Raw genomic sequence first — 14669 nt, forward strand, 5'->3', positions numbered from 1 at the left:
TACTGTTTAAAATTCCATCTATCTCAGTCTTGAACGTTCTTAATGAACTGCAGTAAAGAATTCCACAGATTCACTACTCTCAGGAGAAATATTTCTTTGTTTCTGTTTTAAATGGGCAGTCACTTTCTCTGCATTACGTCCTTTGGTTCTGGACTCATCCCATAAATTTCCTTATTTCTACCTTAAATAAATTCAGTACTTAGTAAGACCTACCCTTAATGAAACTGTGCTGACTGATTATTCTGTGGATTTCTCAGTGTCTGTTTATCCTGTCCTCAGAACTGGTTCTAATAATTTGTGCACCACTGACCAGTTTAGAATTGTTTGGTGAATCACTTACAACTACTTTCAGATATTCACAGACCTCCCGTCCTCCCCGTTACCGTACCTGTATCTAGTGTGATTTGGAAAATTAACATCCAGAGGTTTCTTTTCATGTCCCTGGCTTCCTTTAACAGTTTGGGTTACAATCAACCTGATTCTGGATATTTATCCACCATCAAGGATGTTAGTCCTTCCAGTTCCTCCTGCTTATGCTTCATGTATCTTAATATTTCACACTTTAACTAGCATGTTGGCATCATCCCTGTTAGTGAAAACAGAAATAAACTACTCATTAAGAACCCTGCCCACATCTTCTGTATCACGTATTACCTTGTACATTTGTTGGACAGTTGAAAACATTTTTGGGTTTTCCTTCATTTTACCTTTGAATATTTATCCTCTCTTTGATTGTCTTTCAAACTGAGATCTCCCCTAATATCTAATAGATTGTGTAAAACTTTAAAGAATATAGAGTAGGTAAATACAAAAATTATCTCAAGTCAATTTGCTAAAGTAGAACGAGGGAATATGGGTCAAACTAATTAAAAATGAATTTAGGGCAGAAGACAGAAGTTCTTCAAATTGCAAAAGATTAACAACTGGAATATATTCTTGGATAGATTTGTGCAGTGAAAACCCTAAAATCAGTTAAGAAACGTTAAGAAGAGGGACAGTAAGGTTTTGTTTTGGATGGAGTAAATAAAATTAGGCCAAATGCCCTTCTCTGACCATTATTATCCTGCGATCCTGCAGAGGGACAAATCAAATGGAGAGAAGTTCTCATTGTCAGGATCTTTGCCCAAAGGGATGGGATGCCATTAGTGAACAGTGTCATTAGGATTTAAACTGATCATTCACAAAAATCAGGCTGAGGGCCCAAATGTACAGAATTTTTGCTTGAGAGTTAATTCGCAATCCAACTTTAGTACCCATCTGGGCGCTAATTTATATTTACTAAACTGATGATGAGAATTAACTAACTCATTCTGCATTGGAAAGTCTTTTACCTATGACTGAATGATAACATTCATAAAGAAACATGTTCCAGGCCACTATAGCCAGCATTTTACAAACATTATATATTCCTATCCAGTGACAGTAACAATTATCAATCCAAGTGCAATAGAAAGTCAAATAAATTATCAAGTTTTGTTCAGTGTCCAATGCATAGACCCTGCTACATAAACATTGAAATAATGTAATTTTCACTTTACTAGCAAACAACTATATCCTTAGATTTTGACCTCTCTAAGTAACATTGCCAATTTGATGACAATGAAGAAGCAATTTTGTATTGTGCATTCACATCCCACAAGGTCAGATTACTTTAACTCATTTACTCAGTCGGAGAGGAGACATTTTTCTTCCTTCATTTGGCAATATTACAAGCCAGGATTCAACAGGTAACAGTAATGCACAAATGCTCTGAGGCATCTATTCCAACAATTGTCATTTTTGCTCACTTCTAATCCAACAACCTGCATGGAAATGCTCTGATGTGAATATTCTTAGTGCATTGTACGTATGTCATAATGATGAATCCAAATCCCAAAATACTGCAGGCATTTGTAGTGCTCAATTCTGAAATGTTTTTTTTAAAAGAGGACTGCAACAGAACAAAAATAACTGCACTTATAAATTCAGCAGCTGGCTGGCACAATGATTGTGTGAGATGGATAGGTTGTAACACCCAAATGTGTCAAAGAAACTTCAAAAAGATTGGATTGTGATCTCTTGTGACTACAAAAATGGCAATGGGCTTAACTGCAAGCCATTCACTGCTGATCATGTTCAAAACTGCAAAGGTGTATTGAAGAATACAAATGGATAAAATTTAAAAAGCTAATTTCAACTCCACTGGAGTGTGCTAGTAGAACTCAAAGTTATTATGTATATCAACCTGGATTTCAGCATTAGCATGCTGTGATAGTCATAGTCAAAGAATTATCCTGCAGTCACCCTTCTAATGCAGGTAAAGACCCTGTACTTTTTATTCTTCTCTAGGTTTTAAAAGCATCAGTTTTTTTGTAACTGTCATAAGCATGCTTTTTCTGCTATGTCATACTCTGCCTACTTCTGGATGACTTGCGACTTTAGATTTGCCTGTGCCACCCTTTTTTCTGTCATGGGGATATGTCTGCAGAGTGCCTGTTAGTTCTCGCTTTTGACTGGCTCACACTGCATTATCACTAAAAATGGAATTTGATCTGTGAAATAAGTGAAAGGAATAAAATCATATGCAGATGTGAGAGATACTTGTGTGCTTCAGGGTAGAACAGTGACCCATTGGTTAGCACCACTGCCTCACAGCAGTACTACAGTTCTCCCTGTGTCTGTGTTTCTGCTGGGTGCTCTGGTTTCCTATCTCAGTCCAAAGATGTACAGGCTATGTGGATTAGCTATGGTAAATATGAGGATAGAGTTAGGGGGCTGGATCTGGGTGGGATGATCTTTGGAGGGTTGGTGTTGACTCAATGGGCTAAGCAGTCTCTTAACACTGTAGGGGTTCTATGGTTAAGAATGTAACTGCCAGTGGCTGAATGGTCTGTCTGTGTTGTAAATACCTAGTGCTGTTACAATGCAGACAATGGGCATGGACACAATGGATTGAATGGAAAAAATTCAATGATTATTACCACAGCTTGATATTATTGATGCTGCTTGCTCAGTTGAGTTGAAATGCACACCATCTTCGGCAGCCATAGAGGACAGACACACTGTCAGAGTCAGGACCTCACTATCAGTGTTGCTCAGAATAGGGTCTGAAAGGAAGGAATCGTTTACAATGGAACCATGAAACCAGCTTGTAATGTTTATTTTTCATTCATCCAAATTTAGATCTGTTTTATCTGCCCAGTGCTGTAATCCTAATTTGTGATCATCTCAGGATACATACAGGTAAATCCAATTGAACCATTTAGTTCATTCAGAAAAGAACACTCCATTTCTCAATATATGATCAATTTCTTCACAGAGATTTATCTTAATTAATCATAGAGTTTATTCCAGGTGCTGGTCACTGTTCCTAAAGGACATACTGATGTTGATCTTAATCACTGTTGTTTTACCCTTTTCCCACAATTTAATCCAGACAAATGGATCTTGATAATTTTGTGTCCCTGAAAAAAAACTATTTTCTAATCAACTATTCAGCGATGTTCTTCCACCCCCCTGGATCAAATGTGACTTGAACCTGGGTCTTCCTGACTTTGAGCTGCTGCCACACTGTGTTTGAATGCAAAGCATCTTAGAAAAAACTACAAATGCGTCATTCCGGATGCTGGCGCGGCGTCTGCGTGCTGGCGTCATGTCCGGGCCTGCGCACTGAGGCAGTTTACTGGCGGCGTGGACGGGCCGCAGTAATGGCGGAGGCTGACGGAGACCTGGACCTGGAGAATGAGGAGAGCGAGCGGCCTGCGGAGAAACCCCGCAAACACGACAGCGGAGCCGCCGACCTGGAGCGGGTGACCGACTATGCGGAGGAAAAGGAGATTCTCAGCTCGGACCTGGAGACGGTGAGGCCAGGGGAGGGAGAGGAGGGGGGAGGTATGAGGGGGACAGGGAGGGGAGGGGAAGGGGTTCAGGGGGGATGGGGAGGATGGGAAGGGGAAGGGATTCAGGGGGGATGGGGGGAAGGGAAGGGGAAGGGATTCGGGGGGGATGGGGGGAAGGAGGAGGGGAAGAGGGAGGGGAGGGGAAGGGATTCGGGGGGATGGGGGAGGGGGATGGGGGGAAGGGGGAGGGGAAGGGGGATGGGGGGAAGGGGGGGGGGAAGGGATTCGGGGGGATGGGGGAGGGGGATGGGGGAAGGGGGAGGGGAAGGGGGATGGGGGGAAGGGGGAGGGGAAGGGATTCGGGGGAAGGGGGAGGGGAAGGGATTCGGGGGGATGGGGAGGGGAAGGGATTCGGGGGGATGGGGAGGGGGAAGGGGGAGGGGAAGGGGGATGGGGGGAAGGGGGAGGGGAAGGGATTCGGGGGGATGGGGGAGGGGGATGGGGGGAAGGGGGAGGGGAAGGGGGATGGGGGGAAGGGGGAGGGGAAGGGATTCGGGGGGATGGGGGGAAGGGGGATGGGGGGAAGGGGGAGGGGAAGGGATTCGGGGGGATGGAGAGGAGGGACAGGTATAAGGGAGACAGAGAGGGGGAGGGGAGGGGAAGGGGTTCAGGGGGGATGGAGAGGAGGGGAAGGTATAAGAGGGACACAGAGGGAGGGGAAGGGGTTCAGGGGGGATGGAGAGGAGGGGAAGGTATAAGAGGGACACAGAGGGAGGGGAAGGGGTTCAGGGGGGATGGAGAGGAGGGGAAGGTATAAGGGGGACACAGAGGGAGGGGAAGGGGTTCAGGGGGGATGGAGAGGAGGGGAAGGTATAAGGGGGACAGAGAGAGAGGGGAGGGGAAGGGGTTCAGGGGGGAAGGGGAGGAGGGGAGGGGAAGGGATTCGGGGAATGGGGGGAAGGGGGAGGGGAGGGGAAGGGATTCAGGGGGGGAGGGGAGGGGAAGGGATTCAGGGGGGAGGGGGAGGGGAAGGGATTCGGGGGGGAGGGGAGGGGAAGGGATTCGGGGGGATGGGGGATGGGGGGAAGGGGAAGGGGGAGGGGAAGGGGGATGGGGGGAAGGGGGAGGGGAAGGGATTCGGGGGGATGGGGGAGGGGGATGGGGGGAGGGGGAGGGGAAGGGGGAGGGGAAGGGGGATGGGGGGAAGGGGGAGGGGAAGGGATTCGGGGGGATGGGGGAGGGGGAAGGGGGAGGGGAAGGGGGATGGGGGGAAGGGGGAGGGGAAGGGATTCGGGGGGATGGGGGGAAGGGGGAGGGGAAGGGATTCGGGGGGATGGGGGAGGGGAAGGGGGATGGGGGGAAGGGGAGGGGAAGGGATTCGGGGGGATGGGGGGAAGGGGGATGGGGGGAAGGGGGAGGGGAAGGGATTCGGGGGAGGGGAAGGGATTCGGGGGGATGGGGGGAAGGGGGATGGGGGGAAGGGGGAGGGGAAGGGATTCGGGGGAGGGGAAGGGATTCGGGGGGATGGGGGGAAGGGGGAGGGGAAGGGATTCGGGGAATGGGGGGAAGGGGGAGGGGAAGGGATTCGGGGGATGGGGGGAAGGGGGAGGGGAAGGGATTCGGGGAAGGGGGGGAAGGGGGAGGGGAGGGGAAGGGATTCAGGGGGGGAGGGGAGGGGAAGGGATTCAGGGGGGAGGGGGAGGGGAAGGGATTCGGGGGGGAGGGGAGGGGAAGGGATTCGGGGAATGGGGGGAAGGGGGAGGGGAAGGGATTCAGGGGGGGAGGGGGAGGGGAAGGGATTCGGGGGGGAGGGGGAGGGGAAGGGATTCGGGGGGGAGGGGGAGGGGAAGGGATTCGGGGGGGAGGGGGAGGGGAAGGGATTCGGGGGGGAGGGGAGGGGAAGGGATTCGGGGGGGGGAGGGGAGGGGAAGGGATTGGAGGGGGAGGGGGGAGAAGGGATTCGGGGGGGAGGGGAAGGGATTCGGGGGGGTGGGGAGGGGAGGGGAAGGGATTCGGGGGGGGTGGGGAGGAGGGGAGGGGAAGGGATTCGGGGGGGGGGGAAGGGATTCGGGGGGGTGGGGAGGAGGGGGAGGGGAGGGGAAGGGATTCGGGGGGGAGGAGGGGGAGGGGAGGGGAAGGGATTCGGGGGGATGGGGAGGAGGAGAAGGTATAAGGGGGACAGAGAGGGGGAGGAGAGGGGAAGGGGTTCAGGGGGGATGGAGAGGGGGGGGAAGGTATAAGGGGGACAGAGGGGGGAGGGGAGGGGAAGGGGTTCAGGGGGGATGGAGAGGAGGGACAGGTATAAGGGAGACAGAGAGGGGGAGGGGAGGGGAAGGGGTTCAGGGGGGATGGAGAGGAGGGGAAGGTATAAGAGGGACACAGAGGGAGGGGAAGGGGTTCAGGGGGGATGGAGAGGAGGGGAAGGTATAAGGGGGACAGAGAGAGAGGGGAGGGGAAGGGGTTCAGGGGGGAAGGGGAAAGAGGGGAAGGGGATAAGGGGAAAGAGGGGAGGGGGATGAGGGGAAAGAGGGGATACGGGGGAGTGAGGGAGGGAGGGGAAAGTATGAAGGGGATCCGGTGGGGCATTGAAGGACTGTGGGGAGGGGGTGAAGTAGGTGGGGAGAATATGGGGGTGTGAGTAAGAGGGAGATATTGATCAGGAGGAGACTGAAATGAAGAGTAGGTGGAGGAGCAGTTAAGATATGGGAGAGAGTAAGCTGATTTGGGAAGGGAGAGTTTTAATGGGTGGCAGGGAGGACTATAGGAATGGGAGCAAACGAGGATGGATATGCTGGAAGGCAAGATAAGCTGAGAGAATGGTGGGTATGATGATGGACATAGTCATACAGCACAGAAAAAGACCCTTCAGTCCAACTTGTCCTTGACATCCAGGCATCCCAATCTGACCTAATGCCATTTGCCAGCATTTGGCCCATATCCCTCGAAGCCGTTCCTATTCATATACCCATCCAGATGCTTTTTGAATGTTGTATTTGTACTTGCCTCTGCTGCTTCTTCTGACAGCTTGCTCCACACATTCACCACCCTCTGCATGAAAAAGTTATCCCTTTAGTCCTTGTTAAAGCATCCCCCTCCTCACCTTAAACCTATACCCTTTGGGTTTGGACTACTGTCCCCTTGGAAAAGACCTTGGCTATTCACTCTGTCCATGTCCGTTATGGTTTTATAAACCTCTATAAGGTAACCCTTCAACTTCCAACACTCCTGGGGAAAAGAAGCCCAGACTATCCAGCCTCTTCCCATAACTAAAACCCTCTGATCCTGACAACCTCCTTGTAAATCTTTTCTGCGCCCCCTCAAGGTCGCCAACATCGTTCTTGTAGAAGGGTGGCCAGAATTGTGTGCAGTAACCTAAAAGTGGCTTCACCAATGTCCACAACTTGACATCCCAACTCTTATACTCAATGTTCTGACAAGGAAGGCAAGCATGCCAAATGCGTCCTTCACTCCCCCATCTTCCTGCAATTCCAGTTTCAAGGAAGTACCATTTGCACCCCATGGTCTCTTTGTTCAGCAACACTCCCCAGGGCTCGGGATGCCTTTCCAAAATGCAGCATCTCACATTTACCTAAATTAAACTGCATCTGCCACTCCTCAACCCATTGGCCCATCTGATCAATGTCCTGTTGTACTCTGAGATAACCATCTTCACTGTCCACTACAGCAACTATTTTGTTGACATCTGCAAACTTAAACCATGCCTCCTATATTTACATCCAGATCATTTGTATAAACAGTGAAAACCAATGGACCCAGCCTTCATCCATGTGGCACACCGGTGTGCCAGTTTCTCCCTTCAGATTGGAATGTCTGGATGTCACAGATGAGTTGAACTGAAGGGTCTGTTTCTGTGCTGTATGACTGTATCCATCACCATACCCACCATCCTCTCAGCATATCTGACCTTCCACTATGCACTCCCTCTCCTTTTGCTCCCATTTCTATGGCCCTCCTCACACTCTCCCTTCCCAAGACACAACCAGAAAATTCCTCTCCATCCAAGCCCTGAATATTATTGATACTCCCAGTCGATGTTTGGAAAGTTAAAATCTCCTACCATTACAGACCTAGGTTTCTTACAGATATGAGATCTCCTTACAGATTTGCTTCTCAATTTCCTCCTGACTATTGAGATGAAGAGGGAGGGCATGGTTGGGGAACAAGATAGAGGAAGGAAGGTGAATGCACAGTGCTGGAAAGGGAGGTGGTGAGTTGGAAAAGGTAGGAAAGTCTGGGAAAGGGAAAAACTGAAAGAGAGGTAGGTGAGACGTGATGGTAAGGAGAGAGATGAGCGATAGAGCATAGTCAGGATGTTGGGAGTGGAGTGTTAGATAGAGGGTGGAAAGTAGATTTGGTTATGGCAGTGTGTGGATTGTGACTTTGGTGTGATTTTTATCTACAGGCAATGTCTGTCATTGGAGACAGAAGATCCCGGGAACAGAAAGCTAAACAGGAAAGGTCAGAATCTCTGAACAGATGCAGAATGTTCTGCACCATAAATAAAGTCTCCGTAACAGTTGGGAAAGGACTGCAAACAGACAGGGCTGGGGTGCAGAAAGCATTTCCATATAAGACCAGTTCCTGTCAAAAACCTCAGCCCCTGTTTCCATCTCTTAAATCAGATGTTTGGTACCTCAATGTATTTATGATACTCAGCCAAACTTCAAATTTCCACCCATAACACCGGCGGTCTCCTCCCCTGTTCAAACCCTTCACTTAAAATGACAGTGATTTTTTTTGAGCTCAAGTGGTGTTCCCCGCCTATTTCCAAAACTGCCTTCCGCCCATACTGATTTCCTAATGCCCCAGAGCATTGACTTCTGTATCATAGTCGATATCTAACCTCCGTAATTAATACTTTCCAGATCATACCTTCCCAGTTGTGACTCTGATTAGCAGTGCATCGTGGGGTAGGTGCAAAGAGATTGTGACCCCTTGTGGGTGAGTCTAGGACCAGAGGGCTCGGTCGCCAAGTGAGGAGCTGTCCATCTAAGACCAAAGATGAGGAGGATTTATTTTTCTGCATGAATCTGTGGAATTCTTTACCTCCGAGAGCTGTAAAGGCTCAGTTGTTACGTTTTAACTGGCACTTTTGATAAACCGGCAAAAAGTATTATACCTCAAATACCGCACAAAGTTTACTGGATTAATGCAATATCTAGCTGAGGGTGTGGGTGAGAAAGCTTTCTGTTGGTAGGTTTTATTTAAGGCAAAGTTGCATTATTATTTGTGAATTATACTGTAAATAAAGTATAATAGTGATGTGTACACCTGCATTACATTTCTGTTACTTTGTGTTTTTACGTTGTGCATCTCTTGATCAATTGGAATATTCTTCAACCAGTGCACTCCTGGTACCATAGGAGCTGGTTAACAAAACATTTCCTGTGTATTCAGAGCTGAGATAGACATTTCTAATTATGGAAGGAATCAAGATTTATGGAAATGAGGCAGGAGAATGGATTATCATCAACTCCAATCAGCCATGATCTCTGTCAGTGATAGAGCCAATTCCTTGAGCTGATAGCCTGTGATAAACACTTCAGCTGTCATTGTCCTGCAGAAACCTCTCCGCTATCTGTCACCACCCCATTCCACATAATCAAAAGTCTTCACTTGGAGCCACAATCTGTCACCTTCCTGGTGATCAGTATCTCTCCGTTACCTGATCCGGTTCCTTGGGCTGTCTGACTGTGTTTGAGTATTTCACATCCTTTTTTCCCTCATCAGTCTGGAATAATCCCTGAGGTGAAAGCTTCTCATTCCACCGAGCTGTGCCTTGTATTCCGCAGAGGTAAAAACAATGACTGCAGACGCTGGAAACTTAATTCTGGATTAGTGGTGCTGGAAGAGCACAGCAGTTCAGGCAGCATCCAAGGAGCAGAGAAATCGACGTTTCGGGCAAAAGCCCTTCATCAGGAAACCTTGTATTCCGCAGCCCGATAAAGAGCCGTGTTTTGATTTTATTTCCCTCTCTTGCAGGGAGAAAGAATTGGCAAAAGTGACCATCAGGAAGGAGGATGTTGAACTGATTGTAAGTGGTTTGCAAGTGTAAAAGTATTTGTTTGTGTTTGAGCTGTAACTCCAGCTCTTCTATGCCATACCATACCATACTCTACAGGAGTCAGCCTGTCGAACAAGACATGCATTTAGGGAGAAGCTAAATGGAGGAAGGACGTTTATACAGATATCGCCAGCATGGACCATTTGGGCTGAATGACCTGTTTCTGGAAATCCTGTATAAATTTATGAAGTTTTTTTTTGTAATCTAGTTCCATCAGTTCATTGTGTACTGCAAGCAGATTGGGGTTTTGCCATGTTTACCCAGAGATCCTTCTTCAGGTCAGACTCTAAACAGCTGTGCATCATTCTTAGTACTTCAATTTTGTGTACTCAAAGCTGATGGCATTTTAAGACTGATTAATTGATTGAAAACAGTGGACTAAAATAAAACTGTTGGTCTGTTTTTTGCAACAGAACTCCACTCCAGCCCTCAGCCCACACCGAATGATTTTATTGCAGTAGGGAAGGGACTGGTGTCTTGCAGGCAAACCAATAAGCTGTGGCTCCCTCTGCTAGTCCAGCTGTTAAGGACCCATGATATTCAGGGAGATCTCCTCTTTCAACCAGCAGCCTAAGATGTTTTTCCAATTAATTAGTTCAAAGGTGTTCCGGAGCAGGTAGGACCTGAACCCAGGCCTTCTGGCTCAGAGGTAGGGACACTACCGCTGTGCTACAAGAGCCCTTAAATAGGAACCTAACTGGTCAATCATCTCATTGCCTTTTCTGCATTGGTTGCTGAGAAAGTGATTGCTGTTCTAAAATATGAAGTGTATTGGATAAGCACCAGGGTTTAGTAACTTTATAGGAAGAGACCATTCTGCCCTCTGCTGGCTCTTTGACAAAGCTATCACATTTGTCCCACTTCTCTTGCTCTTTCCCTATTGCTGAAAATGTATTGCTGGAAAAGTGCAGCAGGTCAGGCAGCATCCAAGGAGCAGGAGAATCGATGTTTCGGGCATTAGCCCTTCTTCAGGAATCCCTATTGGCCCTGTAAGCATTATTCCTTTCACATATTTATTGAACTGAATTTTTTGTTTGGGTTGCTATGGAATCTGCTTGTTTTCACAATTCTGCGAAAACTGTGTTTTTAAAACCAAAAGGGTCTCCTGCATAAGTCAGTGAAGGTGAGGGGGACTGATCTGTTTAAAAAAATGCTGATCTACTTGTAACCTCTTCTCTCTAGATGAATGAAATGGAGATCTCTCGGAGTGCAGCAGAGCGTGGCTTACGAGAGCACTTGGGAAATGTCGTTGAAGCCTTGATAGCTCTCACTGACTGAGGTCACAGTGCTTGACCTGAGACACTTCTGGAGATGTTTGGGAAGGGGATGGGGGTGGGAATGAATCCAAAGAGATTGCAGCAAAATGGAATGGAAGCGGAGGTCCACCTTCTGTGCAACTGCTGCCTGCTGTTTGGTGACGGGACTGGGATGGTTTCAGTGAAATGAATGCTTCACTACTGAAGATCCAACACTGACATCCTGAGGATGGGTGCAATGCTCCAAATCGGAAAGGAAATAAAAGACTCCACTTGAACCAATAAACCTGAGCTCATTACTCAAACCCTGGTACGTGTTTGTTTTTGGCGATTTTTACAGTGTGAGGAGGAAGCATATTCTACACATGAAGTCTGACTGTTGTCTTTTATCAGTTTAAAACCATCACTTCTGCTTAATATCTCAAGTTAAAGTAAGGTTTTGGATCTGTTATTCCACTTTATCTTTTTAAACGTTATTGAGCAGTGTCTAGGTATCTTCTTTTGAAATTATTTCTTCTGAAATTATTTCTTCAAAGGTGAGGGGTGAGCTCTGGAGAACACTTGCCCTGTGTGTAGGAACAATTTTCAAGGTGTAGTCAGTCAGCCCTGAGCAGGTAGCATCCACCATCCTGGTTATATTCCGATTTTTATTTTTCTTCTTTCTGACATCTATTTCCACGATTCTTTGATTTTAATCCATTTTAGTTTGACCTTGATTAGTCTGTATGTCAGCACAAGGCGGCTGATGCCCATGTGCACCTTTAGATAATTAATGCTTCATTATTTAGACAAGAACTTTCCCAAAAAAACACTTTGCAGGATAATACACAGGAGATTATTGTGAAGCATAAAGGCGTGTACCAAATTGTATTTTAAAAATTAGAAGAAACATGGGAACAGGACTGAGCCATATACCGCCTTGAGTCTGTTCCACCATTTAATTAGTTCATGGCTGAGTGGTGACCTAACTCTCAGAAGGGATTCGCCCTGTATTCTTCGCAAGGTTTTTACAGCAGAACTCTGCAATCTCAGGTTTGAAATCATCTGTTGATCCAGTGTCAGTTTTCTGTTTGTGGAAGAGAATTCCAAACTTTGTGTGATCCTTAACTTCATTCTTAAAAGATGTGACTCTTTATTGTTAGTTTGTGTTCCTTTAATCCTGGATGCTCAACCGCCAGGAGAAAACTTTTCTCTTGAAGGGAAGGAGACTAAAAATTTCTCACTGGAAGTGTAGTTGTGACCCTTGAGTTTTGTTCTAGCAAGACTATTCAATCATTTGAACATAATAGAATCGCGAACAGAAATTGCTGAAGAAGCTCAGCATCTACGGAGAGAAATCAGAGTTAAAGTTTCAGTTCCAGTGACCCTCTTCAATTGACCTGAAACAATAGATAATAGGTGCAGGAGTAGGCCATTCAGCCCTTCAAGCCTGCACCGCCATTCAATGTGATCATTCCTAATCAGTATCCTCTTCCTGCCTTATCTCCATAACCCTTGATTGCACTATCTTTGAGAGCTCTATCCAACTCTTTCTTAAATGAATTCAGAGACTGGGCCTCCACTGTCCTCTGGGGAAGAGCATTCCACACAGCCACCACTCTCTGGGTGAAGAAGTTTCTCCTCATCTCTGTCCTAAATGGTCTGCCCTGTATTTTTAAGATGATTAAATGATTTCTCTCCACTGCTGCTGCCAGACCTGCTGAGCTTTTCAGAAACTAAATTACTGCATCTGCAGTAATTAGAATAGAATGATTGTGGTTTGGTCTAGTGGCTACTACCTTCATTGCCAAGGGGAAAGGTTATGGAAAGAAAGTGGGAAATAGCTATTTCAACCCCATCAGCCATGATCCAATGGTGGAGCAGGCTTGATGGGTAGATTGGCCTAATTTCTGCTCCTTTGTCTTATGGTCTTATCTTTTCCTTTGAACTAGAAGCAGCAGGTTCATGTCCCATTCCATGACTTAATGGCCAAAGAATGTTCATGTTCCTGCCCAAGCAGGTCCAATGTGTCAGGCAGTAAGAGTGGGAGAAATTCTTAGTCACATGATAGCGAGACATTGGAGCCTCCACCATCGCAGTCAGTTCCAGTTTCCAGTCCTTGGGTATGAATGGCAGATAGGAATGCAGAATTGAGATTGCAACTGAATCAGCAGTGATCTTATCGAATGAAAGGTTGGGTTTAAGGGCTGAATGGCCTCCCCTTGTCCCTAGTTCTGATGTAAATGTTTGGATGGGACAAATATTGAAATCCAAAAAAGGCTGCAAGTTGGGTGGGAGAGTTAACCAAGTGAGCATTCTGGCAGTGTGTGTGAGGCACTTCACATCAGTCACAAGGTGACCAAGTTTGGAATGGAGTGAAGGGGCAGAGGGGTTTCTGGGTTAACTTTACACAAATTAAAAGCTACTTAAGTGGCTGATGCCAAAAGAAGACTTCTGGAACTCTGGCGGTAGTGAGAAGTCAGGGTATGGAATCTCCATTAAAAAATCTTGCTATAGCGAGGGCAGGAGAACTGTGCAGCTACTCAGAGGGTAAGGTGTAGCCTGCGGAAATAGTCAAAAACCCAGAAAGGTTAGAGTAGAAATCAAGTTGCTCATGAAACAATGGAGCAGCGAGTTAGTGGTGATGGAGATGAGATTTTAGGGTCCTCTGTCTTTACCCAGTTACAGGCTGACTCCTTCCTGTAATAGTGGGACTCTGCACTTAAATCTATTAACTGTCAGAAAAGGCTTCCATGATTATGGAAATATGAGCAGACCTGTTTGCGCTTCCTCAGATACTGAAACTGTGTATGTGGATACAGAGCAGTGCCTCAGCTGATCAATTGCGAGTTAGGCATACACTGGCACTTGTGCAGTTTGACTATCTTCGATGAATTGAATTTATTGTCACGTGTACAGAGGCACAGTGAAAAGAGAAAGTAACATTGTTTCCTGTTTAACAGCATTACCTTCACTAAATAAATACCACATCATTGATGTCTTAGGCATTAGTATTGCCTACAAATTTAAGTGGGCAGGCCATTTACGTTTAGTGGCTCCAAGAGCAAAGACTGGGACTTCTGTGGTGAGGAAAGCCTGTCCAATACCTACAAGGCGCAAGTCAGGAGCCTGATGAAATACTCGCCACTTGTATGGATGAGCGCAGCTCCCAACAGCATTCAGGAAGCTCAGCACCATCCAGAACAAAGCAACTTGCTTGATTGGCACCACATCCACCATCTTCAACCCTCCATCCATCACTGAGGCACAGTGACAGCAGTGTTTATAATCTGCAAGATGCACTGCATTAACTCACCAAGGCTTCTCCAACACCACACTCCAAACCAGCAACCTCTACCCCAAAGACATTGGGCCAAAAAGCCATTTATATAAATGATTTGGATGTGAGCATAAGTGGTATAGTTAGTAAGTGTGCAACAAACTTTTTGACACCAAAATTGGAGGTGTAGTGGACAACGAAGAAGGCTACCTCAGATTACTATGGGATCTTAATCAGATGGGCCAATGGGC

The 14669-nt window shown here is 46.9% G+C and overlaps 1 protein-coding gene across 1 annotated transcript; it reads left to right on the forward strand.

Moving 5' to 3' along the window:
* Nucleotides 1–3652: 3652 nt before the first annotated feature.
* Nucleotides 3653–11464, forward strand: hypk (huntingtin interacting protein K). Its single transcript, XM_060853718.1, has 4 exons — nucleotides 3653–3839; nucleotides 8242–8297; nucleotides 9822–9873; nucleotides 11086–11464. Exons 1-4 carry the CDS (start codon nucleotides 3687–3689, stop codon nucleotides 11179–11181), a joined length of 357 nt encoding a protein of 118 aa, XP_060709701.1. The 5' UTR covers nucleotides 3653–3686; the 3' UTR covers nucleotides 11182–11464.
* The last annotated feature ends 3205 nt before the right edge of the window (nucleotides 11465–14669 follow it).

This window comes from Hemiscyllium ocellatum, chromosome 42, assembly GCF_020745735.1.
Source record: "Hemiscyllium ocellatum isolate sHemOce1 chromosome 42, sHemOce1.pat.X.cur, whole genome shotgun sequence".
NCBI lineage: Eukaryota > Metazoa > Chordata > Chondrichthyes > Orectolobiformes > Hemiscylliidae > Hemiscyllium > Hemiscyllium ocellatum.